Below are 27,856 nucleotides of genomic sequence, written 5' to 3' on the forward strand. Positions count from 1 at the left end.
TGGGAGATGTGTGGAGATCATGGGATCCGGTCTTCTCCTTCCACCGTGTAAGTCCCGGACGGAACGCATGCCATTACACTTGGCTGCAGGTCCCTTTGCCTACTGAGCCATCTCCCTGGCCTAGAATGGACTTTAACAATGACCATTAATAGGCTATGAATAGCTATAGTAACAGAGGTTTAGTGAAGAGCTGCAGTCTGCTGGTTCAAGCTGGATTGCAGGGGTGGGGGTGTGAGAGTAAAAGACAATCTGAAGGAAGGAGTAATTAAACTTCCGAAGTAGCTCTCTACTCCTCCCTGGACCTCTGAGACCCTCCTTAAGCAGTTACGGGAAGATATGAATTGTTTTCTGGTGCGAGTCTCTCCCCTGAGTAAGTAGTGGGTACCGGAGCTGAGTGAGCTTGGTCAAAGCCGTGTCGGGCACAGGATGCGGTGGGGCCTTCTCTGGTCTCTGGTGGTGTCGTGCAGTTGTGTGGATGTGTGCTGGCGGTACCAAGTGTTTTGAGTAACAGATGTTTCCCCCTCAGTCATCTGCGCTGCAAACTTAAAGAAGCTGACGGTGAAGAGGTTCCACCGAGGGGAAGAGGAGATAGACATTCACAACGAGTTCTTCCGGCCGTATGAACTGAGCAGTTTTGATGAGACGTTTTGCTTGGCCATGACAAGTTCAGCTCGGTATGTGGTGGAAACTTCAAAGCTGTAAGCGCAGGGAACCCTCGTTTCTCTAGTCCTTGGAGGTGTGTCTGTCCTTGCCAGAAATCTGTCCTGCAGGCTGCTGAGCGGTGGGCCTTGAGTCAGAATGCTTCCTGAGATGGGCATCCTGTCACTCCAACTCCCTCAGTATTCAACTGGGTTAATTGCTCTTACTGAAAGACGTCCCGTTCGCCCTAACTTGCCGTTTGGAATCAATTCAGTGTTTTTACTTAATGTAGAAGTTGAGGGCTAACATGGATTCACCATGTAGGAAAAGCTGGGGTGTTCATCTTAGGTCAGTGAAGTTACCCAGGTTTTCTGATCCTCATGTTCACATCCTCTGCTCTGCTCTCCTCACCTCTCCCCTGCTCCCCTCTCCCATCCTCGCCTCTCCCCTGCTCCCCTCTCCCCTCCTCGCCTCTCCCCTGCTCCCCTCTCCCCTCCTCGCCTCTCCCCTGCTCCCCTCTCCCCTCCTCGCCTCTCCCCTGCTCCCCTCTCCCGTCCTCGCCTCTCCCCTGCTCCCCTCTCCCGTCCTCGCCTCTCCCCTGCTCCCCTCTCCCGTCCTCGCCTCTCCCCTGCTCCCCTCTCCCATCCTCGCCTCTCCCCTGCTCCCCTCTCCCATCCTCGCCTCTCCCCTGCTCCCCTCTGCCATCCTCGCCTCTCCCCTGCTCCCCTCTCCCCTCCTCGCCTCTCCCCTGCTCCCCTCTCCCATCCTCGCCTCTCCCCTGCTCCCCTCTGCCATCCTCGCCTCTCCCCTGCTTCCCTCTCCCCTCCTCGCCTCTCCCCTGCTCCCCTCTCCCGTCTTTTCCCTCCTTCCTGGCACTGTAAGCAGTATAGCTCAAGCTTATCTGACACACGTTTTCTGCACAAGGAACACCACAGGCTTCTTATGGTTAGAAACACCAAACAGCCATAGCCTTGTGCTCAGGGACCATTTTAAACAGTAAGATCACCAACACAAAGACGCACCAATGTGAACGAGGAGCCTGAATAGGTGGCTTAAGGGGCACTGGTTTGTAGTGTGAGAGCCGACGTGGAGACGGAGTCCACCCTCTAAACCTCGAGAGCTGGTGACTCAGGCTTTCCGGGCTCCGCATGAGCACGTGCTAGAAGTGCCTGTTACAGCCGAGAGTGTGGGTTTGTGCTGCACATACACTTTAGTGAGTAAGCACACTCACACCTGTGAAATCTGCAAATGTTTTCTTTTCCTCCTCCCACTCATTCTTCTCCCTTTATGTCTAAAAAGAAAGAAAAAAATAATTGCTTACCAAGACATTTTTCAGACTATTAAATAGGCATTTGGCCAATATGGTGGTACAGGTCTGTTATCTAAGCATCCAGGAGGCTGAGGCACGAGGATTGCCGTGAGTTCATGGCTGCCGGGGGTTATGGAGTAAGCTCAAGACCAAGTTTGTCTATGCAGCAAGACCCTGCCTCAAGAAAACAAAACAGAAAACTAGTAAGATAAAATTAAGTAGACATTTTGAGCCAGACCCAAGATTACTCCCCTACACACACACACACACACACACACACACACACACACACACACAAATGTAGCATTCAGGCACAGCTTGGGAGCGAGACCCTCACCAGAAGACGGGGATTAGCAGAACTCACAGGACTACTGCCCTGTTGGCACAGCTGTGGTGTGCCTGGCTTCTGTGGTGACAGGAAGATAGGCCTTGATGCTGAGGAAGAACCCTGGGCTTATCTCAGTGAGTGGAATATTAAATCAGCGTCGACGTAAAGTATTCTGTCTTAGTTAGGATTTCTATTGCTGTGAAGAGACACCGTGACCACAGCAACTCTTATAAGGGAAAACCCTTAATTGCGGCTGGCTTACAGTTCAGAGGTTTAGTCCATTACCATCATGGTGGGAAGCATGCTGGCAAGCAGACAGTGTTGAAGAGTTAGCTGAGGGTTGTAAGTCTGGATCAGGAGACAGGGTGGGGGAGTGGAAACTGGGCCTGGCTTGAGCTTCTGAAACCTCAAAACCCACCTCCAGTGACACACACTGTCAATAAGGTCACACCCCCAGTAGTGGCATCCCTGTGAGTCTATGGGGACATTTTCATTCAAAAACCACTGATTCCAACAGTAGTGTTATGAATTATTAGCCTGACTCAATGAGGTGGCTATTGCTATTTTAATTCATACCACTGTGATTTGATCATTATGTCTACCTTCTTTAATGGCCTAGCTTGAAATTATGGGGCATAGACTTGAACGGGCCAGTGTTTGGCTACTGGTTTATTTACTAGAGAATGAATTGTGATATTTAACCAGGCGGTATACATCCTCGCCATGCCTTAGATGTCATCACTTCCCAGCAAACACACTGTTGCCTTCAAAACTGGGCTCCTGCAGTTAAGAGAAGTCACCGCAGTCTGGACATTGCCCAGAGCTGTTAGTGCATGGGTTTTTTGCAGCTCTATCAGCGGAAGCGCTCGTGGGTACTTGTGTTAGAATATGTATAGACCCAGGGGCAAGGCTAGCAGAACACAGTGAGTGTGGGCTGAGGTGGACGCAGCATCATCTGCATAGACAGTGATTTATATGGTCTTTTACCTTTTTCCATCTTTTTCTAGTGATTTTATGCCTAAGACTGTTGGCATCGATCCAAGTCCATTTACTGTGCGAAAACCAGATGAAACCGGAAAATCTGTACTGGGGTAAGATTTGCATATAGAATGGAAATTTAAAGATTCATGTAAAATAGTAGTGCTTGCAGTAGTATTTCCATGCAGAACTAATGATGTCACGTCGCATACAAGTCTGTTTGTTGCATCTGTACCGGTAGCTGATGTATAGCACCGGGGTCATTAAAATGTTCACTGTGGAAAATAGAATTCATGGTAATCTCAGCAACGTGGTATATTCTGTTACTTTAAACTGGGAACATAGCATATGGTATGAAGATGAGGACAGATGTTCTATCAATAACCCAGCTTTCCTTGTTTCTCAACATAGAATACTTAATTAAAATTTGTACGTATTGTATTGATTTTTGTTGGCTTCTGAATATAAACTCAGGTGTACTCTGAGAACTTGATAAGTTTCCTGTGCATGGCTAAAGCAGGAAGAAATTACTAAGTCTAACAGTATGACGAGAACACTCCATGTTTATGTCTTCTCCCTGGGAGACTGGAGTGAAGCGTGTAGGGTTCAGGGCGAAGACCCTCGGTCACCTCGGTTGACCTGCCCAGGTACAATGGAAACATTGATGTTCGACTTGGACCGGAAGTCACAGAAAGACTGTAGATAGAGTATCCCAATTGTATCTACTGGATATGCAAATGAATTTTAACTATGTGTAATTTATACATGGGGTCATATACAAATATTTTCAAAATGTGTCGTTTCTGTGCCTTAAACCCATGACCTCTTGGGAACTTTGCATTAAACCCTGACCAGAGGTTAAGAGCGATTTAAAAGAAGGGAAGTGTTGAGGAGTTTTTATATTTTTTTCCTTTTTTTAAAAATATTTATTTATTATGTGTATATTATTCTGTCTGTATGTAGGCCAGAAGAGGGCACCAGACCTCATTACAGATGGTTGTGAGCCACCATGTGGTTGCTGGGAATTGAACTCAGGACCTTTGGAAGAGCAGGCAATGCTCTTAACCACTGAGCCATCTCTCCAGCCCAGGAGTTTTCAGTTAAGGTGTTCGCAGGCGGGAAAAGCAGCTGGCCACCTGGGCGGAGGTGTAGCACAGAAACACTGTCAGGTTTAAGTCTTAGCTGGAAAAGGCCAGAATGGGATTGTTTTTGACAGTATCAAACTCTAGTGAGACATACTGCTTTTTATCCTTCCTGGGAGATTTCCAAGTATGACTGTGTTTGTAGCAATATCTATTGAAATATTTTACAGTAGGGGCAGGACAGGGGAGATGGCTCGGTCTGTAATACACTTGTTCTGAAGCTGGAGCTTCTGAGTCCCATCCCTAGCACCCACCTACCAACCCTGAGATCCCCAGCACTGTCCAGCACTGAATCAGAAGTGTAGAAAACCCCAATTTCAGTTACCAGAAGAAAGTGCAGGAGCCAAGTGGTGAGAAGGCCTCTGCTCTCCTCAGGTACACTTGGCTTATTTTTAAATGACAGCAATCTCAGTGTGTGGGAGGTAAGTATGACTCAAATCCAGACGCTAGCTTCTCACTTGTTCTTGGGCTTCAGTCCCATATGGGCTTAGGGCACATCTGTCCACACTGGGGGCTAAAGGTTCAGCCTGAAGAGGCTTAACGCTTATATTCTTCTCTTTTCAAGAAACAAAAGCAATCGAGAGGAAGCCGTCTTACAGCGGAAAACAGCAGCAAGCGCCCCGCCACCCCCCAGCGAGGAGGCCGTGTCCAGCAGCTCTGAGGATGACTCTGGCACTGACCGGGAAGATGAAGGCTCTGTGTCTCAGCGCTCCACTCCCGTGAAGATGACGGACACTGGGGACAGCACCAAAGTGACTGAGGTGCGGGGGCAGGAAGCGTGCGTGAGCCAGCCCCAGGCTCTGGAAAATGATCTTTAGCATTCTGCTTTCACTTGAAAGGCCGAGAGCAGAAAAATGTCACGGTTCTGCTCACATGTTTGGTGCTCCAGGCCCAGCATAGAATGATTGCATTCTGCACTGACCTTGGAAGTCCTCCGGGCTGTGCTCCTCTCGGTCGTGGTAAATTCTACCACTCCAGAAGCTTTAAGGGCGTCTTGTCCACTTGATGTCTGTTTCTTCCCCAGTGGACACTTGGCCTGCAGGGTTGGGACCTGCCTTTGAATAGCCCTGTGGGAATGAGTCCCGTCCAGTTCAATTTGCTAACATCGTAAGGAAAACAAGTGAACAGAACAGCAGAGGACCCAATAGTCTAGCTTTGAGGGAAGCTGCTTTCTAGAAACAACTAAAAGTCACAATGTGGTAAGAACCAGTCCTGTTAGATAAGGAGTGATGAGCTGACGTTGGCTAAATCCAGCCTGCTGCCTGTCATGAAAATTAAGTTATATTGGAAAGCAGCTGTGCCTGCTCGCTCCCCTTGCATGTGGTGGCCGACACTATACGCTGAAGCTGAGTAGGAGCAACAGAGGCCATATAGTCTTATGAGCCCGGACTGTTTACTGTCTGTCCTTTGACAGAAAAAATAAAAAGAAATTCACAGCTCCTATGTTAGACACAGCAACCATTTTTATTTAGCACATTTTTTAAACCTTAAACTAAGCCATTTTAGTAGGAAACAGAAATCACAGTTTTTTGAGGTTTACGTGTATATATTTGGGTTGGTGTTGTGTTTTGTCTTGAGGTAGGGTCCCACTCCATACCCTGCTGTACTAGAACTCACTGTGTAACCCAGATTAGCCTCAAATTCCCTGCAGTTCTTCTGCCTGAACCTCCCGAGTGCCAGGATTATAGGCGTGAGCCATCGCTCCAGTGAACAGATCCTTTTGAAAGCCATTAGCTGAAGTTTAATGAGCAATATAAAAAAAAGTGTTATTGCTTTTGTAGGAAAATTATTAGACTCGTTTTCTTCAGCTCTGGAGACAAATATCTGATGATACTAACCGATTCCTGTTCTTCAAACCCTAGACTGTGGTCCAGCCCATGAAGGAGGTCTACGGAATTAACCTCTCAGATACCCTGTCGGAAGAAGATGTCGCCATTTACGCCAGGTGAGAGACTTCCACACAGAAAGGAAAGCAAAGCAATGAAGTGTGTGGTTATTATGACCTCTACATAGCTTTTCTGCAGCTGTGGTAAATCCTGAGCAAACCCACTTGAGGAAGACAGAGTTTATTTGGCTTGCAGGCTGCAGTCCATCCTTGAGGGAAGTGAGGGCGGAGACTCCTGCAGGAACCTGGAGGCGGGAACAGCAGCAGAGACAATGGAGGAACGCTTCTTAGAGGCTTACTCAGCTACCTTATTACTCAGCCCAGGGTCACCTGCCTAGACACAGCAGCATTCGCAGAAAGCTGGGCCCTTCTGCTTCCATCAGCATTCAAGAAAATGCCCCACAAACCAGTCTGATGGAGGCCGTTCCTCAGCGGACGTTGTCGCTTCCCATCGAAAGTGAGCCACCACAAAAGTGAAAATAGTGATACAGGAGATGGATTCTGGTCGGGATGCTGGTCTGGAACAGGGAAAACAGTGATACAGGAGATGGATTCTTCCCAGGATGCTGGTCTGGAACAGGGAAAATAGTGATACAGGAGATGGATTCTGGTTGGGTTGCTGGTCTGGAACAGGGAAAACAGTGATAAAGGAGATGGATTTTGCTCTGGATTCTGCTCTGAACAGGGAAAACAGTGATACAGGAGATGGATTCTGCTCGGGATGTGGGTCTGGAACACTGATTTGTACTGGGGTTTAGAAGACCTAGCACTTGAGATGCTGCCCCCAGTGACAGGTTATGGGACATTTACACATCAGTCCTGCCTGTGTCCAGTTGAAGCCAGATACGAGTACACAGCTATGTTCTTTAGTTTACACAATCAAGTATCTTCTCAGAAACTGGATCCTAGGTACTAAAGGCTAAAGATGTCATGTTCACTTTGCACCTTGGGTGGCTGATGGGGAGAAACAGCTGAGTAAGTGTGCCAGTTCAGCGTGTGCGGTTAAGCCAGATATCACTGGAAGGCGGGAGTCCACTGAAAGGCCTTTCCTGAAATGGTGCCAGATTAGGTGTGTCTGCAGAAACCCTCGAGTTCTCAGATCTTCCCAGGGATCCTTTACCCTTAAATTGTCGAGAACCTGGCGGGACCACCAGAAGCATCTCCTGAGCCTAATATAACCTTCAGACAGCTTGCGTGTTCCATGGGAACATAGCCCTGCGTAATTCATTCATGTTTGCCTTATATAAATCCTACAGTATAAACACGCACAGGCCCTCAGTTTCTTTGTAAGGGAGGACAGATATTTCCTTTTACTATGAATTGACCTGGATAATAGCAGTTTTTATTTCAGGCTGCTCAGATCTATCATGCGATGTGGCATATCTTGGCTCCAAAATCAGCTTTCATACCTGGGCACGTTTGTAAACCTCTGTCACTGTCTGAAGTCAGTTGTTTAGACCACAGCCACATGTGCTACCTACTTCCTCACTCTCTGGAACTCCGTGATGAAACTGTTGCAGTGTGTCCCTAAGCAGCATGGCAGGAAGGACAGTGTGGGGACACAGTAACCGAACACTGGTGCCTCTTGCAGTGTAGCGCCTGCGTGGCAAGGACTGAAATGTTGGCTCTGTTGAAACACAAAGAAAATTGGTTTGGTTTTTGTGATTTTTTTTGTTTTGTTCTGTTTTGGTTTTGCCTCAGACATGGCTTCCCCCGGAGCTCTTACTGATTCAGACTCTAAGGTCTACTTCATTTGTCGCCTTTCAGGAGTGAGAGACAGGCTTTGTCAGCCTCAGCATCCCTGGAAACAGCCTGAGCAGGCCGAAGGGCAGGCTGTCCAGCAGGGACGGCTGCAGAAGTCTCATTGTTACACCGTCTCCTGTCCACATAAGGCTTTGCAGTGTTTTGTTTGTTCTTCAAACACTTCTGCAGTTGATTTCAAAAGAGATTATCAGTCTCTTTAAAGTCTAAAAGCACAGAGCTGTTTGGGGGCCAGTCCAGGAGACATCCTGTGATTCAGACTATGTGCTTTTTTGCTCTCGGATCCTCTCAGCTCTTGATGCTTGCAGTGAAAGGGGAAAGGGTAGAGAACCCTGACCATCCTTCCTGTCAGCACCCTGTCCCCTCCAGACTCCTTCCACAGGTCTGTGCAGGGCATCGCTCTCCTCATCGTCTGTAGGCATGATGGAGGCAAAATCAGCTGCCTGCTGCTACAGCAAAACTACTTGAGATAATCAGCTTACAGAGAAATGTTTGTCATGGCTCTCAGATGTGGAGATTTTAGTCCATGGGCGGTTGACCTTGTTGCTTTCGAGCCTGTGGCAAAGCCAAACATCATGGGGGCAGTCCATACAGCAGCAGAGTTGTTCATCTCATGGCTGGGACACAAAAGACAGAGAAAACAAGGGTCCCCAGCTCTATTAGCGGTCATAGCCCCAGTGACGTAAAACCTCTGACTAGGCCCCACATCTTAAGATTCCTAGCACCTACCTACTACCTACCATTGGCCCTGTTCTGAAACAAATTTTTCATGCATGGGCTTTGGTCAGGGGACAGTTCATCCAAACTACAGAAGTTTGTACTGGGTAGCTATGCCAGGGGCAGCCAAGACATCTTGAGGGACTGCATCTGCCCACTCTTGTCCCACCGGGCACTAGAGCTATCTTTGTGTCTTCGTAGACCCAGAGCTGGGAAAGACCTCATGTAGTTCTGTCCTAAACTGTCAGGTGGCTTTCTCCACCCCCCATCTGCACGTGTTAACTGGTGCCCACTGGAGTTTGTGCACAGTAATGGTGTCCTGTACTGACTTATAAGTCCGCTGACTCAGGGCCACAGGGCACTGGGAGGGGCACAGCTGACTCAGGGCACAGCTGGTCCTGGCCTGCAGCCTGTTTTCCCGCTTGTTCTTGCGTTGAGCTGCAGCCATCGGATGGCTCAGTTTTGTGGTTCTGCTCTTCCCACTGAGCCCTGCTCCGTTTTCTTTCTTCACCTCCCCCATGCTTTGGTTTACTTTCCTAACCAAACCTGGACACTTTCTGTTCCACGTAGCCTCATACATGGGCAAACGATGTTTTTTCTTTATTAATTAAATAATTTTACTTTTATATGTACGACTGCTTTGCCTACATGTATGTGCATGTTCCACATGTTTGCCTGGTGTCCAAGGAGGCCAGAGGAGGGCATTGGGATCCCCTGCAACTCAAGTTATAGGCAGTTGTAAGTTACCATGTGGGTGCTACCCAGGTCTTCTGGAAAAGCAGCCAGTGCTCCTACCCACTGAGCCTTCTCTCCAGCGCCACAATGTTTTATTTTTTTTATTGTGATAGTGACTGTACTTTATCTGAAAAATTTTAAATGTGTGTAGCCAATATTACATAATATCCCCATCCTTTCCAAAACTGCACGCAATTCATCACTGACTGTAGGATGAAAGCGAGCTCTAGGGCGTTTGTCTGCAGCACTGCAGGAATCTGATCACTGTTGCTCCTGGAGCCCTGGACCTTCAGGAAAGCTTCTGAAAAATAAATAATAAGATTATCAGTAGTCATCAAAGGAAAACATTTTAAATGGCAGAAAAACAGAAATGAAACAGGCTCCTGATCCTGCCCTGTCACCTCCCATGGGAACAGGAAAACAGAACACCCCGAATCTCTGAGGGGAGCTGGGCGTGTGTGGAAGGGCCCACCTGCAGTCAGGAGTCTGAATTAGTGCTTGTGTGAATGCCACTCAGCCTTCCTGGGAAAGGTGGTGTGGCAGTGGCCGCCCATCAGCTTCCTGTATTTGATTGGCAGGGTTTTCCTCGGGAGTAGCTGGAGTATGCTTGGGAGTGAGAGAAGGTAGAGGATTGTTAGGTCCTAAGGAGACTGAGTCAATGCTCTGGACTCGGAGCAGCTCCCCTGCCTCAGGACGGGTCTCTGTTCTTTGATTGCAAGCATCCGACCCCATGCTCCTGCCCTCCTTGTTGTATAGTTTCCCTCTTTGGTAATGGAAACGCATGGGCGACTTCAGCCGCACCACTGTGGTTGTGGAAGTACACGCCGAATGGGGCGCCCCTGGGCTCATTGCAGGGGCTTCCTTCTTTAGCTTGTTCTCGTCTGTTGTGTTTGTAGGTTTGTTCAACTGGGCCAGAGTCAACAGAAACAGGACAGGAGCAGCCAGCAGCCGTGTTCCAGGTGCTCAGACGGCGTCATAAAATTGTAAGTACTAGATACAACTTGGAAAACGTTTACATTTCCTTTAACTGTTTGTTTATTTTGGTGTGTGCGTGTGTGTGTGTGCATGTGTGTGTGTGTGCATGTGCGTGTGCCTGTATGCACCACAACACACATATGGAGGTCAGAAGAGCACGGAGGAGTCAGTTCTCTCCTTCCACCATACGGGTTCCAGAGATGGAACTGGGTCCTGAGGTGGCGAATGCCATTACCCGCTGAGCCATCTCACTGGCCTTCTATCAAATTCTTAGGAAATCGCTGTGTCCATGCCACTCATGGGGCGTGTGTGAGGATTCATGCCCCGTAACGTCACCAGCTTAGATAATTCCACACATGAAAGCGTTCTTCCTGCCACTTTCTTTACTGAAAACTGTCTTAGGGACAGTGGTGGAGGTGGCAGATAAGAGGGGGAATTGCACTTGACTTCCCTCCGTGAACCCTATCCCTACCTGGGAGACCTCAGGCCTACCACAAGAGCCTCCAGAGCGGTGGTTCTCAGCCTTCCTAACACTGTGACCCTTTAATACAGTTCCTCATGTTGTGATGACCCCCAATCATAAAATTATGTCATTGCTACTTCATAGCTGCAATTTTGCTGCTGTTATGAATTGTAATGTAAATATCTGATATTCAGGAGATCTGATATGTGATCGCTAAAGGGGTCGCCACCCACAGCTTGAGAACCCCTGCTCTAGAGCAGGGGTGGATTAGGCTCTTCTTGCTACATGACCCTATCATTGCCAATAACTTGGCGGGCGTTAAACGGGAGGTTAGTTAATTCTTAACTAAACAGACCTGTATTCGAGTCACACCACTTGCTGGGCTGTTACCGTGAGCATACATCTAAAACACCACGTGACTAAGGTGCCTCATGTGCAAAGGCGTAGCACCTACTGTCGAGGAAGGTGGCAAGAGGAAGCCAGCATAGCTCACACACCGTCTGGAACAAATGTGTAGTAAGCCATCGTGGTCATCTCCACTGCTAATCAGGATGAAGCATGGGGCTGTGACCAGGAGAGGCCCAGAGAAGACATGCCCTGTTGAGTTTTATAAGATGGGCCATGGTGGAGGTGCAGGTGGGTTGGATGGGCAGCATCTGGCACTGTTGGCATTTAGGAGAGGCCCATTTCCCTGTCATAAGCCAACTTGATCAGTTCCGTTGGTGTGTTGCTCCAGGGGAAGAGCGTGGAAGAGCATAGGCAGGGCCGTCACACCCCTGGGGGTGCTTTCTTCCTCCCGTCTGTGTCTTTTCTCTTCTTACGCTCTATTTTGGAGGCAGGGGAAGCCTATCAACTCAGTTAGAAGCCATTTTTCTTCCCTATAGCTACTTAATCTTTGGAAATTTGAGTTGAAATTGGCAAGACAAAGAAGAAAAGTAGTGGAACAGAAGACTTGGGTGGCTAAATTGTGTGATTCCGACCATTCCATTAGAATAGTAAGATATGGCTTCTTAGGAGACGATGACAAAGGGAAAAGAACAAACAGATCTTCCTTGTTTCTCACTCAGCCTTAGATATGTTATTTATCTTATTTACTACCTACTTAGTTATTAATACACCAACACGGCTCCTGAGTCCAGGCACAGGTGAAACCCGTGTGGATCCAGAAATTAAAATATTTTAACATTTCCCACTCCATTAGTCAAGAGTCTCCCATGAGCGTGCTTTTGTACAGCATCTTCAGCAGGATAACAAAGGCTTGGTAGGTGCTGCCTTCTGCTGTCATGGCAACTGCCACGCGTGTTTTGGGAGAGGGCTGTGTGTGTGCCCTTTAAACTGGAACTCCATAACCAGGTTCTGAAAATGTCAACGGTTCATTTTTAGATCTCTAGAACTGTGCCCAAACCAGCAGAAGCCAGGCTTGTGTGAGGCCTTGAAGCTTCCTCTCTTGCAGCTTAGGTTCCAGTATGTTTAAAATGATGACAAGCTCACTTTAAGTTCATATGCCTCTCCGTGTTTGCTCAACCCTGGTTTTTCCTGAATTTCTGAGGCCTCCCAGCTTTCATTTTCTAGAGTAGAGAGAACTTACAATAGCAAACGTTAAATATATTTTCACTAATAAAACCTTCCAAGAAGTCCACCACATGAAGGTGTTCTAAATTGCAGATACAGAAACTTGGATGGGACAGCTAGATACTTCCCCCGAGACCTTGCAGAACGTGCCTAGAGATTCATGCTAAATCTGCACAAGGCAGTTGTCTGGGTTGCCATCACAAATACACAAACTGTGTGTGGCAGCTTTCTGACTCACAGCCCCCCTGCGTGTATGGCTGGTAACCAGGAAGAATGATGTCACCTTTTTACTGTCCGTTCAGTGTGAGTGGCCTCTGTCCTATGTGCTTTAACCTGTATTGACTCAGTTCCCATAGAAACCCGAGGAAGCAGATTTATTATGCCCACTGTACAGAGTGGGAAACTGAAGTGAATGCAGATGTGGTAACTTGCCCAAGTTGCTTCTGGTGCCCATGATGTCTGCCTCTTAACTACAAACGTTTAGAGCTGGCAGCTGCCTTTTTAACCCCTGGAGTAGAAATGGAGGTTTATTAGCATTAACAGCCCACATTTTGGTCTTGTAGCATTACCAGGGTCTGTAGATACCTATGTCTCCTACATCTCCACTGTGTTTCTCTTGAGTCTTATTAAGGTTTAAGAAATTATACCTTTGTTTCTCTCTGTCTCTGTCTCTCTCACTCATACACACAAACATCCTCATTGCACAGTCACACTGAGACTTCTGGGATAAATATCTGAGTTATTGGAGACCTGCTAGGTTACTCAGAGGGTAGCCTGACTCTGTATTCTCCTCGATCTTTATAACAGATCTTAAGTTGGATGCTTAGTAAATACATTGAACTATACTAACCCCCAGCCCACATCTTACCCTCTGCTCCCAGAGTCTGTATGAGGTCCCCTGCATCCTACTGACTTCATCATCTCCTTGGCCCCCGATGAACACTTTTTAGGTGTACCCCTTTTCTGTTTCCCCCTCATTTGTTGCTGTCTGCCCTTGTTTCTTTGTTCCCTGCTGAGTTGTGAAAGAAGTATCACCAGCCTTTCAGCCTTGTCCCTTTCTCCCTTGCTACTGTGCCTGCGATGCTTGTGGGACTTGCTATGTCTGGCGGTTAGGATGCTGTAAGGATAGGTGGCGTGTCTCGCTGTACAAGGCCAGCATGCTATCGTTTTCCCACCCCTGCAAATGCTTTGGGAGTCTTCATGCTGCACTGTCAGTCAGTCATAGGAAAAAGACATGATCATGTGTGCTCTCAGTGCCGGCTGCTCTGTGGAGTACATACTCCAGGAGGATGCACATGTGTGTTCTAGGTGTGCGCTGTGGTGTACATATTCCAGGAGGATGCACATGTGTGTTCTCAGTGCTGCTGCTCTGTGGTGTACATACTCCAGGAGGATGCACATGTGTGTTCTCAGTGCCTGCTGCTCTGTGGTGTACATACTCCAGGAGGATGCACATGTGTGTTCTAGGTGTGCGCTGTGGTGTACATACTCCAGGAGGATGCACATGTGTGTTCTAGGTGTGCGCTGTGGTGTACATACTCCAGGAGGATGCACATGTGTGTTCTAGGTGTGCTCTGTGGTGTACATACTCCAGGAGGATGCACATGTGTGTTCTAGGTGTGCGCTGTGGTGTACATACTCCAGGAGGATGCACATGTGTGTTCTAGGTGTGCGCTGTGGTGTACATACTCCAGGAGGATGCACATGTGTGTTCTAGGTGTGCGCTGTGGTGTACATACTCCAGGAGGATGCACATGTGTGTTCTAGGTGTGCGCTGTGGTGTACATACTCCAGGAGGATGCACATGTGTGTTCTAGGTGTGCGCTGTGGTGTACATACTCCAGGAGGATGCACATGTGTGTTCTAGGTGTGCGCTGTGGTGTACATACTCCAGGAGGATGCACATGTGTGTTCTAGGTGTGCGCTGTGGTGTACATACTCCAGGAGGATGCACATGTGTGTTCTAGGTGTGCGCTGTGGTGTACATACTCCAGGAGGATGCACATGTGTGTTCTAGGTGTGCGCTGTGGTGTACATATTCCAGGAGGATGCACATGTGTGTTCTAGGTGTGCGCTGTGGTGTACATACTCCAGGAGGATGCACATGTGTGTTCTAGGTGTGCGCTGTGGTGTACATACTCCAGGAGGATGCACATGTGTGTTCTAGGTGTGCGCTGTGGTGTACATACTCCAGGAGGATGCACATGTGTGTTCTAGGTGTGCGCTGTGGTGTACATACTCCAGGAGGATGCACATGTGTGTTCTAGGTGTGCGCTGTGGTGTATATACTCCAGGAGGATGCACATGTGTGTTCTAAGTGTGCTCTGTGCTGTACGTATTCCAGGAAGATGCATCACTCATTGAAAATTGCTTCTGAGAAATGGGTCCAAATACAAGGCATAGCCTCTGTGTGGATGCTGTCTGACTTAGGGTTCTTCTAGTGCAGGAAAGGTGAAATGTAATGCAAGGTAAGGAAGTAAGTCTTAGGCTTAGGAGACTGCATGGATCCTTAAGGATAACTCACGGCACTGGCACTTACTGCCATTGAAGGGGAGGCAGGCTCTTCCCAGTGGCCAGGAGTAACTCAACTGCAGTTCTTGCCATGATCCCACTTCAGTAGCTCCCCATGGCCTCCCCTTGGGCCACCACCTTCCCCAGAAGTTGCATCTAGTTTTCTGTGGATCTTTTTCTATCTCCGTTTGTAGAAAATGTAAGTTTTATTATTTTCTTTTACAGTTTCATACATGTATATGATGAAGTTTATTCCCTTTCTCCCATACCTGGGACCCTGTCCAATCCCCTTCCTCCTGAAGCCCTTTTCCTCCCAGCAAGCATTTTATCCTTCATGGGTACTTTATTATTTCTCCCAAACACCAAGTCTAGTCCTCAGAGACTGGAGGGTTAAAGCAGCTGAGAGGCAGTGATGGTTGATGTGTCTATTAATTCTGCACAGGTGGGAGATCATGGGTAATAATGGCTCAGCCCAAGGAACTCAGATGCCCCGCCCCATCCTCTGCCCCACCCACCCTCTGCCCTGTGTCTCTACCTGCTTCCTTCTGTCCTTTAGCCTGCTCTGATTTTTCAGTGTAGTTTTCTGTTACAGTTAATCTCTCTCTGTGCCTCTCTCATTCATTTTCGGCCTCATCTTATTTTCTCTTTTCTCCTCCATCTTAATTTCACCTCTCATCTTCTCTAGTATATGTTTAGCTATTAGAAAAAAACCCTTTCAGGGCTGGAGAGATGACTCAGTGTTTAAGAGCACTGGCTGCTCTTACAGAGGTCCTGACTTCAATTCCCAGCAACCACATGGTGGCTCACAACCACCGGTAATAAGATCTTGTGCCCTCTTCTGGTGTGCTGGCATACATGGAGGCAGAATGTTGTATACATAATAAATAAATCTAAAAAAGAAAAAACCCTTTCACTAACCAAAGTGCAGATAGGTCTGTGCCATGCCCAGCCATAGTGGGATATCTCTGTCACACCCACACACCCCAAGATTCAGTGAGCATCTCAAAGGGGTGGCACGTAGATTGATTGTAAGAGCCAGAGGTCTAGGGAGACCAGGACAAGACAGTGTTCTTCTGAACTCAACATGGTGCCACAGCCATGCACTCAGAGCAGCCGCACTGCGCCAGTCCTGCATCCCAGCATGCTTAGGGATGGGTTCGCTAGGACCTGCCCCTAGCCAAGGAGCTGCTAGCAGCCAGTCCTGCATCCCAGCATGCTTAGGGATGGGTTCGCTAGGACCTGCCCCTAGCCAAGGAGCTGCTAGCAGCCAGTCCTGCATCCCAGCATGCTTAGGGATGGGTTCGCTAGGACCTGCCCCTAGCCAAGGAGCTGCTAGCAGCAGGTGGCTGCTAGTGGAGGCGAATCAGTTTTCTTAAGGGATGTGGTCCTCGGTAGGTTGACTTTGTGTCTGTGATTAGCCTGATACCATGAGTACATAAGCAGCGTTAGTTGGACTCCTGTATAAGAAGTGAGAGAGAGAATGAAATTGAAACTGGCAGAGGAACATAAATTTGGGGGATGATCCAGGAAGAGTTGGTGGGGGACAATGGGGAGTAAATATAATCAATGTGTATCATATGTATGTATGAAATTCCCAAAGAAAAAATTTAAATTTTTTTTATTGATAAAAGGAGAATAAAGAAAAGAAAGAAAAAAAAACCAAATTTCCACCTCCTCCCAGCCTCCCATTTCCCTCCCCCTCCTCCCACCCCTCTCCCCTTCCCCCCACTTTTCTACCCCTCCCTCTCCAGTCCAAAGAGCAGTCAGGGTTCCCTGCCCTGTGGTAAGTCCTAGGTCCTCCCCCCTCCGTCCATATCTAGGAAGGTGAACATCCAAACTGGCTAGGCTCCCACCAAGCCAGTACATTGCGTTGGATCAAAACCGAAAAATTTAAAATTTTGTCCTAAAACTAGAGGAATAGCTTGGGAGTACACTGAAAAGAATTATTATATTTTATTTAGTATGTGTGTGTAGGTGACTCTATAGCACAAGCTTTCTTTGAGGTCAATATGTAGGCTACAATAGCCTCAAACTTACAGCAATCCTCCTGTCTCAACATTCCAGGTGCTTCACACCTACTGAACTACATGAATTAAAAGAAAATTCGCTCTGATTCTGAATTTAAGAACAAAATAAAGTATGGTAGATTCGCAGACACAGTGATTGGAAGCTTTGGAAAATACACTCCTGTTACGTCCCAGGAGTTGACATGGGTGGAGGGCAGGATGAGCAGGAAGCAGTGGATTAAAGTCAAGATGAAAATGCCAAGAGTTGAGAAGGCAGAGGGCCAGGGGAGTAAATAGTGTCTTTATGTGACATTTCCATGCAATGGTGTCTTCTACTGTTTGGAAAGTCAGATTGATGGAAACAATGAATCTGTTGATGCTTCAGAGGAGGGCTATACTGAAGGGTCCCTAGCATAGTGAACTATGCTGGACTGTGGCTACTCCTGTTACCAACTTTTAAGGTATGTAGAATGCCAGAGACTTTCAAGTTTTATTGTGTTGGCTCTCTTGTTTGAGGAATATGGTAGACCACGAGTCGGTACCTGCACAGGTTCATATGTGGTCCCCAGTGGTCTTTGGCATCCTTAGCATAGGTGTGTGGTCTGACCCCTCGCCTATATGCTCTTTCTAGGGACTGTCTTAGCCATCTTGGTATTACTGTAACGAAATATCTGAGGTGGCACACTCTAAAGACAAGCGGATTATTTATCTCACAATTCTGAAGACTTGGAAGTGTGGCATCAGTGACCGTTCAGCTCTGGGGAGGGGTGCATGACAGACATCACAGTGACAGGAAGTGGGGGAGTTCACTTGGTGATACAGGAACCAAGAGACAAGGGAAAGGCCAGGCTCACTCACTGAGACATCATTCATCCTGCTTAAAGATATTTGCTACCCCTATTCTGGGCCCCACCCCTAAAAAGTTCACCACCTCAGTGCCACTTTGAGAATCCAGGATACCACAACGCCGGGGAGTCAGGCTCCCAGCACATGAGCCATGTGTGTTTCTTGCGGGAATCTTGGGGTGGGGGATCGGTTCAAGCCGCATCTGAACCATAGGAAGTCCCCAGAAGAAATTCTGTGCATCTAATGCAACAGGTAGCGAGAGGGCAAGAAGCACACATGCGGGAACACGATTGGAAGAGCCTGGGTGACACAATGTGGCCTTCACTTCAGAGCTGCGTGGTAATCAAGAGAGTGGGGTGCTTATGTCTGCATTTAGAAAGGTTACTTTGGAAATGGTGTAGAGACCGGATTTGAATCAGGGATAACTAACTAATCGACATATCAGGGCAGGGAGAGCAGTGCAGTGGGAGCAGGGCCTGGTGGCGCAGGCCAGTAATCCAGGCTGCTGGGAGGCCGAGGCAAGAGAATTACAAGCTCAGCCAGCCTGAGCTACGGTGAGATCAAGGCAGGCCCATGTAACTTAGTGAGACCCTGTCTCAAACAAGATGAAAAGAGGGCTCAGGCTTTGGGTCAAGGTACAGCGCTTCCCAGCATGCAGAGCGCCCGAGGTTTTTGTACCCAGTACCAAGGGCGGGGTTACACGGCTGAGGAGTACACGAAAGGACAGGCGTCTGCTGTTATTTGTTCTCAGTCTTGGGACCCAGGCTAGCCCCCACTTGTAGTAATATGAGCGTTTGTAGTAATATGAAGTGCGGCGGGGCTGCGTCCCCAACACCCCAGCCGCCTGCCTGGCTAGCTTTTGCCCCGAAATAATTACACGGACACTGTATTCTTTTAAACACTGCTTTGGCTTATTCCTATCTAGCCTCTTCTAGGCTAATTCTCACATCCCGATCAACCCATCTCTAATAATCTGTGAGCACTGGTCTTACCGGGAAGATTCTAGCCTAAGTCCATCCTGGGTCGGAGCTTCATAGCGTGCGTCTTCCCTGGAGCAGGTAGCATGGCGTCTCTCTCTGAGGTGTCTGCTCCGGAGAAGAGAGCTGCGGAGTCTGACCTCACTTCCTCTTCCTCCCAGCGTTCTGTTCTGTTTACTCCACCCACCTAAGGGTGGGCCTATCAAATGGGCCTAGCAGTTTCTTTATTGCTTAGCCAATGAAATCAACAGATTGATATATGACACTCCCACATCACCCACTGGTGATCTTCTGTATCAGACTCTGTTTGTTCTCAGTATTAGGACCCAGGCTAGCCCCCACTGGTGATCTTCCGTATCAGACTCTGTATCAAATGCTGGGATCACAGGCGTCTGCCATCCCATGTAGCTCAGGGAGCCATGTGTTGCCAGGAAACGGTAGGTGCAAATCTGGGGTTAAGTTGATGAGTTTCCATAAGTAACAGGGCAGCCAAAGGACATGCTTGTACCCCAAAAAGCTTTAAAGAGACTCAGGAATCAGGAGATTTTTCTATACTTGATTTTAAAAATTATTTCTTGCTTTCTCTTAAGAAACGTACAGTAAATAGATACATGTTTTTATTTTTTTTCCTAGGTATCAGTGATCACATTAAAGTGAAAAAATCTTTATATCATTGATAAAGAATTTATTATGGTTTAACGATATAGTTGGAGCCTGCCAAACACTGTCTTTATACTGTGCACTGGGGAAACGGATTTGGATATTTGGAAAGGCCACACAGGGATATTACTGTGGGGTGTTTAGCTTTGTTTGTAAGAACCGCATCTGTGATGGTTTAGCATTTTGTTATTTTGTTAGTCAGATGAATAGCTGTCATTTTGTATGTGGTGGGTGTGTGGAATGATTTGGGGCAGATGGGGTGATTGTGGGCTTAGTGCTGTGTCTCTGTGCCTTCCTGACACCCATTCCCATTGTTCAAATAGATGAGTGTCCAGGTATGATGTGCTTGTGGCCTTGGTTTCTCCACTCGAGGGGAAAGTCTTCCCAGTTAAGAGAAAATGTGGGCAGAAGACAGTAGCATGCATTCATTTCACATGTGTGCATGGTGTGGGCAGAGGACAGTAGCAGGTATTCATTTCACATGTACACATGGTGTGGGCAGAAGACAGTAGCAGGCATTCATTTCACATGTACACATGGTGTGGGCAGAAGACAGTAGCAGGCATTCATTTCACATGTACACATGGTGTGGGCAGAAGACAGTAGCAGGCATTCATTTCACATGTACACATGGTGTGGGCAGAAGACAGTAGCATGCATTCATTTCACATGTACACATGGTGTGGGCAGAAGACAGTAGCATGCATTCATTTCACATGTACACATGGTGTGGGCAGAAGACAGTAGCAGGCATTCATTTCACATGTACACATGGTGTGGGCAGAAGACAGTAGCAGGCATTCATTTCACATGTACACATGGTGTGGGCAGAAGACAGTAGCAGGCATTCATTTCACATGTACACATGGTGTGGGAAGAAGACAGTAGCAGGCATTCATTTCACATGTACACATGGTGTGGGCAGAGGACAGTAGCAGGTATTCATTTCACATGTACACATGGTGTGGGCAGAAGACAGTAGCATGCATTCATTTCACATGTACACATGGTGTGGGCAGAAGACAGTAGCATGCATTCATTTCACATGTACACATGGTGTGGGCAGAAGACAGTAGCAGGCATTCATTTCACATGTACACATGGTGTGGGCAGAAGACAGTAGCAGGCATTCATTTCACATGTACACATGGTGTGGGCAGAAGACAGTAGCATGCATTTGTTGCACGTGTGCACGTGGTGTGGGCAGAAGACAGTAGCATGCATTTGTTGCACGTGTGCACGTGGTGTGGGCGGAAGACAGTAGCATGCATTTGTTGCACGTGTGCACGTGGTGTGGGCAGAAGACAGTAGCATGCATTCATTTCACATGTACACATGGCTGTACTGTCTTAAGTGTGACTCAGCATTTCTGCAATCTTTTATGCATGACTTTTTAAAAAAGCACCAACCCCATTAAGTCCTAATTATATTTAAAATTTGCCAGCAAGTCTTTTTATTATGTAATTTCCCGTGTTTAATATTTGAATGTTATTACTCCTTCTCCTTATGCTCTCATAAGGAAGCTTGTGGAGTAACACCAGAAACCCGTTACATGTTTTCATAGTTCAAGCCATGCTTCTAGCTACCCTCCCATTCTTATTAGGACAGAAAGTCCTTAGTAAATTGATGATGCATGTGGCAGGTTGATTCTGTAGCAAGTGGGAAAGGCCAAGCTGGCTGAGAGCAAGTTCGTCTGGTTTGTGGCCCCAATCCCTAGCGTGGCACCCGATGCATGGTGGCAGTTTCAATCTGGATAGTGTGTGGCTGCAGGTGGTTGTACCCCTACTTTAGGGATATTATACATGATCACTTGTGAGGGAGAAATGCCAAGAAATGCACACTGAAATGTGTGGTAGATGGTGACCCACGTTTGTAGGCTTTGATCTTACTACACTTCATCTTCCGTTTTAGACTCTGCAGCTCAGAGCTCTTAGCGGTGTCTCATGATTGTTCTCTGTGGAGAAATTGTGACTGTCGTTAGTTGACACAACCGTTACATTAGTGGGGTGGGGTAAAATGGGTCACACATTTTCTGATATTTTATTTCCCACTGCTAACAAATTGTTAGGGCTTTTAATGGCAGAATTCTTTTCTACATTGTAACCAGTTCTTAACGTCCTGTGAGCAGTCTGCGTAGACTAGAACCGTAGTTTCCCAGTTTGCATTGCTCCGTTCCTGGGCACATGGAGCATTTTGACTTTATGGATTAGAAAACGTGTGTTATGATCTCAGTAGGATAGAGTGGCGATGTGAGGTCAAACCTGTTTCTGTCCCCTTGTGACACCTACTTTACAGCCACAGTTTCTGTTCTGTGTGTGTGATGTAATCAAAATGCCAGCTGAACCCCGAATGTCTGAATAAAAAGTATCCTGTCTTTATCCATAAAGAAAAGGTAATTGAGACCAGGTAGACTTCTTTTTGTAAAATTAATTTGAATTATGGTTTAATTACATCAGTTTCTCCCTTCCCCTCTTCCCTCCAAAGCCATCCCCTCTAAACTCATGGCTTCTTTGTCTTTAATTAATATTGTTATACACACATATAAATGCATAACTATATATGTGAAGCATGATTAATAAAAACTCAGGGTCAGAAATTGGGGTTCAACCTGACGATCTGAAAAGCAAAACAGCCAGCCACTGGCTCTTACCTCAACCTCAGTCTGAAATGGCGATCCTGCCTCCTGAAATCTTAGGAGACTGTGTGTCTGAGAGCTGTCTTCCCCGTCTTACAGTCCTCTCTAGGGCTGGGATTAAAGATGTGCACCACAGGGATTAAAGGCAGGAACTACCCAGTTTCTGTGACAACTGGTGTGGCTACTGGGATTAAAGGTGTGTGTCATTATGACTACTGGGATTAAAGGTGTAAATTACCATAATCTGGTCTGTAAGGCTGACCAGAGGGATTGACTCAGATCCTCAGGCAGTCTGTGTTTATTAAAATACATTTGAAATGCCACTGCTGTACATGTATGCGTGCGTGCGTGCGTGTGTGTGTGTGTGTGTGTGTGTAACCTGCTGAGTCAGTTTAGTGTTGCTTATGTGTGTGGTTTCACAGTTGACGACTTGATGTTGGGTTCTTGCCCACAAAAGACGAATTCTTCCTCTCCGAGCATTTCTTGGCTGCCTGTAATTTTTTGTCTAGGGGTGGGGCCCCATGACTTTCTCAACCAGTTTGTTTTATATTTTATAATTATGTTAGAAACCCATTACTTAACGTCAAAATAAAATAAATTGAAGCTTTTTAGGTATCACACTTCAGAATATATTTGTTCTTAGAAACAATTTGTTGAGGCTTATTTCAGAAGATAAATGGCTGAACTGCTATTCCTGTGTGGTATAGTTTGAAAATAGAAAGTAATTTAACTAAAATAAAGTTAGTGTGCTCAACTGGATTTATTTTTTATAATAAAATAGAGTTAAGAAAACGGATCTAGTGATATTGCCTCTGCGTGGGCCTTGCACTGAGATCAAGATGTGCAGCCTAGCGGTGATTGCCCTTCTCCCACTCTCAGACACTCACTACAGGGACTGGAGACAGGAGGGAGAAAGGGTGAATGAAAACGGCAGGAGAAATGGCACCCATGCTTAAGTAAGTCTTTGATACATTAGTAAAAATTGTTAAGTAGCCTGTGAACGTGTCTCTCCGGGACTGTGTGACCAACGGGGAACACATACATAAAGTGGTGTGGCCACTCCTCGGTAGTGTGCTTGTCTCGAGGGGAAAGGACTCGTGCAGTGTTCTAAGTCGTGAGCAGCACCCCACACACTTTTTCCAGAACCTGTGGAAATGACTGACAGCAAACCGGTTTCTCCAGGCCTGGGTGTTTGGGTACACTGCCACAAAAATTAGCGAAGAAGCCTTTGTTTTAAGGAAAAGAGTCGACAGTATTGGTTACCAATCACAGGGTTATTGTCAAGTGGAAAGTGGGTTGGTTTTGAGCGTGTGCTTGTTCAAAAATACATACAGAGTTCTTGATAGGAGTAGAAGTGAGTCTTAACGCGTGTGATTTTAACACTGTTAGAATAAAACCTGCTATCCGCCATCTGGAAGATTGTCAGAGCTCCATGGATTTTAACGCAGGCTGTTAAAAAATCATGTGTAGGTGAAAGACTATACTTCAGGTTCGAGACAGAGCGTTAACAGTTTCTCCGTCCGTACAGTTTCGGTCCCGTGTTGCAAACCTTTGAAGCATTTGTCAGATTCTGTTGTGATAGTTCTAAAATATCCAGGATTATTTAGAAGGCTGTTAGGATGCACCTTCCAACCAAACGACATCCTAGCTGACGGTAGAAGTGTTCATTTGTTTCCACACTTAAAACAAACAAACACTTGTTTAAGGAGCAAAGAAAGCAAGTATTTTGTTTATTGGGTTTCTCCCAAAGCTCCCTGGGCCTTTTAGAGTGCTTTAGATGACTCAAGCATTAATGTCATTTATTCTCTTCCCTAAAAGGCCAGAGGCAGGGTCACCTGCAGAGTGGACTCAGGAGCTCTGTGTGGTCCTGGGGTGCTGTCACAGCCTCCTGCAGCCTCAGGGAGGCGAGTGCTTCTTTCTCTTGCCTGCACAGTACACTTCCTGTCCTTGTGTCCCAGTGGACAGAACTGGGTCACATGCCAACCCTACCACCGCATGGCTTCCTGTGAGTGGCTGAAAGTTATTTAATTTAGAGTGCATGGATATACTAAGGCCACACACACACACACACACACACACACACACACACACACACACCTTCTATGCTCTGCCAATTAACTGGCAATTCCTTTGCTTATGTGTCCATTAAGAAAGGCAGCATGATTCTGGGATGTGGTCCCACAGCTGCCGTTGATGAACTGTGTCCCTGCCTGTCTGAGCCCTGGCTCCCTCTGTGAAGTGAGGGCCTGGCTGGAACACTAGCGCTGTGCTCACTGACTTCTTGGTTCTTTTATTACTCACTCGCCCCCTCATTCAGTGATACCGGCTATGCTTACCCTCACGCAGGACACAGCAGAGGATGCAGATCCTCACTAAAACGCTGTCCATTTACCCACAGCAGCTGCCCACCCTCCTGCACCAAGAGCACAGTGAAAGCCCAAAGGCGCAGACCATCGAAAGTGGCTTTTCACTAGCAGGAAGTTCATGAAATAAATAGTTTAATGCCCTCAGCAAAGAGCCCTTGCCGCAAAACTCATTAGTGGACCATTACATCGTGTGAGTCTTCTCTCGTCTTATTAAAATGTAAAACGTATTCAGCAGGGAAATACAGAGCGCAAATGTGTTTGGAACGTGATAAGGCTCCAGGAGGCTGCGAATGCTCCTGCTCGCTCAATACCAGAAAGAGGGCGAGATAGAGAAGCGGTCTGTTCCAGAGAGCGCAAGACGGCCCTGAGAAATGCACTGTTCTCTGAAAGCCAAGGACACACGTGCTGTAGCTCTCAGATAAGATGCGCAGGGAGGTTCTGTTTTTTTCAAACCAGACTACTAGGATTTTGCAGCCCTTTATCATGCCCAGTGCTATTTAATTTTTCATATTGAGATAGTCCAGAACGCTTATCTCAGAGAAGAGGATTAGAAGTCATGTGATCATCTCCTTAAGTAATGCTTGAATCGTGGTGAGGTAAAGCAGAGTTTTTAAGTCGATTTGGGTACCAGTAAGTGGACGTATCAGGATGAAGATTTAAGATTCCTGAAGAGAAAGTCTTGGCAATAGCTAGCATTATCCCTGGGGATGGGAGTCTCGGTCACTGAGAGTCATTCGTTGCATTATGGAGAGTATTCAAGGGGAGGCTGCTTTGCTGTGGCAATCTTGTGGCCTCTCTTCATTTGGTCTGAGGTTGAGCAATGTGATGTGAAATAAAAGTAATTTCTAAAAATGTATAATTATTGTGCTCACAGCCACAAGGCTAAGAGCTGGGATTATTAACAGCTTGAAGCCGAACACGGGTGATTCATTTATTCGTTAGATATGTATTAAGCACTTACAATGTACCAGGTGCTGCTCTGTCACTGGGCAGACAATAAAGATCTGAATCCTTCAGGGTCCTTCTATTCTAGGGTATGCAGGGTGAACCAGCAACCTCTTCAATAAGACAATTTCTTGTTGGAATAAATGCCTTGAAAAACGCACACCAAGGAAACAGGAGGGAGTTGTTGGGGCAAGAGATGGCGGACACTATTTTAGATTAGGGTTTTTTGTTTGTTTGGTTTGGTTTGAAGTTGTGTATTTTTGTTTGTTTGTGTTTATTTGAGACAGGATCTCCCTATGTAGCCTTGCTTGGCCTGGAACTCACAGAGCTCAGCCCTCCTCTGCCTCCGAGTGCTGTGTACACAAGGCAGATAACTTGGAGGAGCTAACCTGAGATCCAGTTAAAGAGAGTCTTCTGTGAGATGACTGGGAACGTGTGCAGTACAGAGAGAACATGCACTAAGTCCTAGGCAAGAGCTGACTTGGCACATCTGAGAAGCATGAGATGGCAAGAGCCACAGGCAAAGTGTTCTGGGTAGGGTCAGGCTGGGTATGGTAGGGTCAGGCTGGGTAGGCTCAGGCTGAGTAGGGTAGGGTCAGGCTGGATAGGGTCAGGCTGGATAGGATAAGGCTGGATAGGGTCAGGCTGGGTAGGGTCAGGCTGGGTAGGGTAGGCTGGGTAGGGTAAGGCTGGGTAGGGTCAGGCTGGGTAGGGTCAGGCTGGATAGGATAAGGCTGGGTAGGGTAGGGTCAGGCTGGGTAGGGTCAGGCTGGATAGGATAAGGCTAGGTAGGGTCAGGCTGGGTAGGGTCAGGCTGGATAGGGTAAGGCTGGGTAGGGTCAGGCTGGGTAGGGTCAGGCTGGGTAGGGTCAGGCTGGGTAGGGTCAGGCTGGGTAGGGTGATCTCACCAGATCCCCCACAGGAGTGTAGATGTGAGCCTGTTCCGTAGGAGGCTCCCGGGAGACAATGAGAGTGGTGTGCCCGGTCTTCCATCTCTAAAAACTGACTGTAGTCACCAATCTGATTACAGGGGAAGACCAGTTCAGGCACCCTCTCCATTGTTGCTAGGAGTCTTAACTGGGGTCATCCTGTGGGTTCCTGGGGGTTTCCCTGGCACCAGGCTTCTCCCTAACCCCATAATGGCTCTTCCACACTCTCTGGTATTATGTTCTGCTACACTGAAGGGCAATGGAGCTTGAATTGGAACCTCTCAAGACCGTGAGCCAAAAGAAACTTTTCTCTTTACAAGCTAATTGTCCCAGGTATTTTTGCTATAGTGGCAGAGCAGATCTGCTGCAGGAACAAGGGGCTGGAGTCTCAGAGGCCCCGCCATGTGTCCAGCCTACCGAAGACCCTCCTACTAGAGATAATACCTCTCTTCAAAGCTCTGCTGCCTCCTATTAGGGCAAGCAGAGGCTGCTTGATCTTCCCAGCCGCCCAGCTAGCTTAGCCCCGAAATAACCACACAGAAACTGTATGCATTAAATCACTGCTTGGGCCATTAGCTCTAGCTTCTTACTGGCTAACTCTTATATTAATTTAACCCATCTCCATTAATCTGTGTATCGCCACGTGGCAGTAGCTTACCGGGTAAAATTCCCAGCATCTGTCTCTGGTGGCTCCATGGCTCTCTGACTCCGCCCTTCTTTCTCCCAGCATTCAGTTTTGTCTTCCCCATCCACCTAAGTTCTGTCCTATCAACAGGCCAAGGCAGTTTCTTTTTTCACTAATGGTAATCACAGCATGCAGAGGGGATTCCCACATCCCAAGCTAGCAACCTAAGCCTCTAAAATATAGGCCTTTGGGGGTGTTTATAAATCCAAACTATTACCCAAATGTGTAGAGCAGAAGTGACTAGGGTTGGAAGTGATCTGTTGGGTCAGTTGTTTAGGAAAAGTAAGCTTTTGTGTTGGGAGCAGCCTCATGCACAGACACAGGAAAAGCTAAAGCATCTGCCAACTGTGAGGAACTGATCTTGTCAACCACGGCAATGAGCTTAGAGTATCGGATTCCCAACTGCAGGTGAGTTTGAGTTGATGGCAGTAACGGCCAGTGGGTTGGCAACAGATTTTGAGCCAGAATCAATAGGCCTTTCCTAAATTTCGGGCTAGTTCTGTACTCATAGCCATGCTAAAGCAGAGTAAATGTCTGTTGGCTTGTGATACATCATGAATACAGGCAGAAACACTGCACAGTGATGTGGCTGTTCATTACATCCCATCGGGTGACAGAAAACTTTTACTCATAATGTTCATTTCAATTTCTTGGTAAGTAGTAAGCTCTGAACTTTTCTACTGTGAAATTACTCTTTTAATTAATGAATATTTTAGCAAGGTGCCTGCAAATTTTAGAAATAACTTTTGCTCATCAGACCGTGCATTTTTCATGTTTATTTTCCTCTCTATG

At 47.1% G+C, this 27,856-nt stretch overlaps 1 protein-coding gene across 2 annotated transcripts in view; it reads left to right on the forward strand.

Moving 5' to 3' along the window:
* The window catches only part of Fig4 (FIG4 phosphoinositide 5-phosphatase), a 114,592-nt gene that overhangs the window by 70,783 nt on the left and 15,953 nt on the right, over positions 1–27,856 (forward strand). For both annotated transcript variants that reach the window (XM_075944939.1, XM_075944948.1), the window contains exons 18-22: positions 527–674; positions 3,284–3,367; positions 4,962–5,157; positions 6,259–6,341; positions 10,391–10,477. In XM_075944939.1, the coding sequence (XP_075801054.1) occupies positions 527–674; positions 3,284–3,367; positions 4,962–5,157; positions 6,259–6,341; positions 10,391–10,477 (598 nt within the window). The remainder of the gene's footprint in view (positions 1–526; positions 675–3,283; positions 3,368–4,961; positions 5,158–6,258; positions 6,342–10,390; positions 10,478–27,856) is intronic.

The sequence above is a fragment of the Microtus pennsylvanicus genome, chromosome 1, assembly GCF_037038515.1.
Source record: "Microtus pennsylvanicus isolate mMicPen1 chromosome 1, mMicPen1.hap1, whole genome shotgun sequence".
NCBI classification, from domain to species: domain Eukaryota; kingdom Metazoa; phylum Chordata; class Mammalia; order Rodentia; family Cricetidae; genus Microtus; species Microtus pennsylvanicus.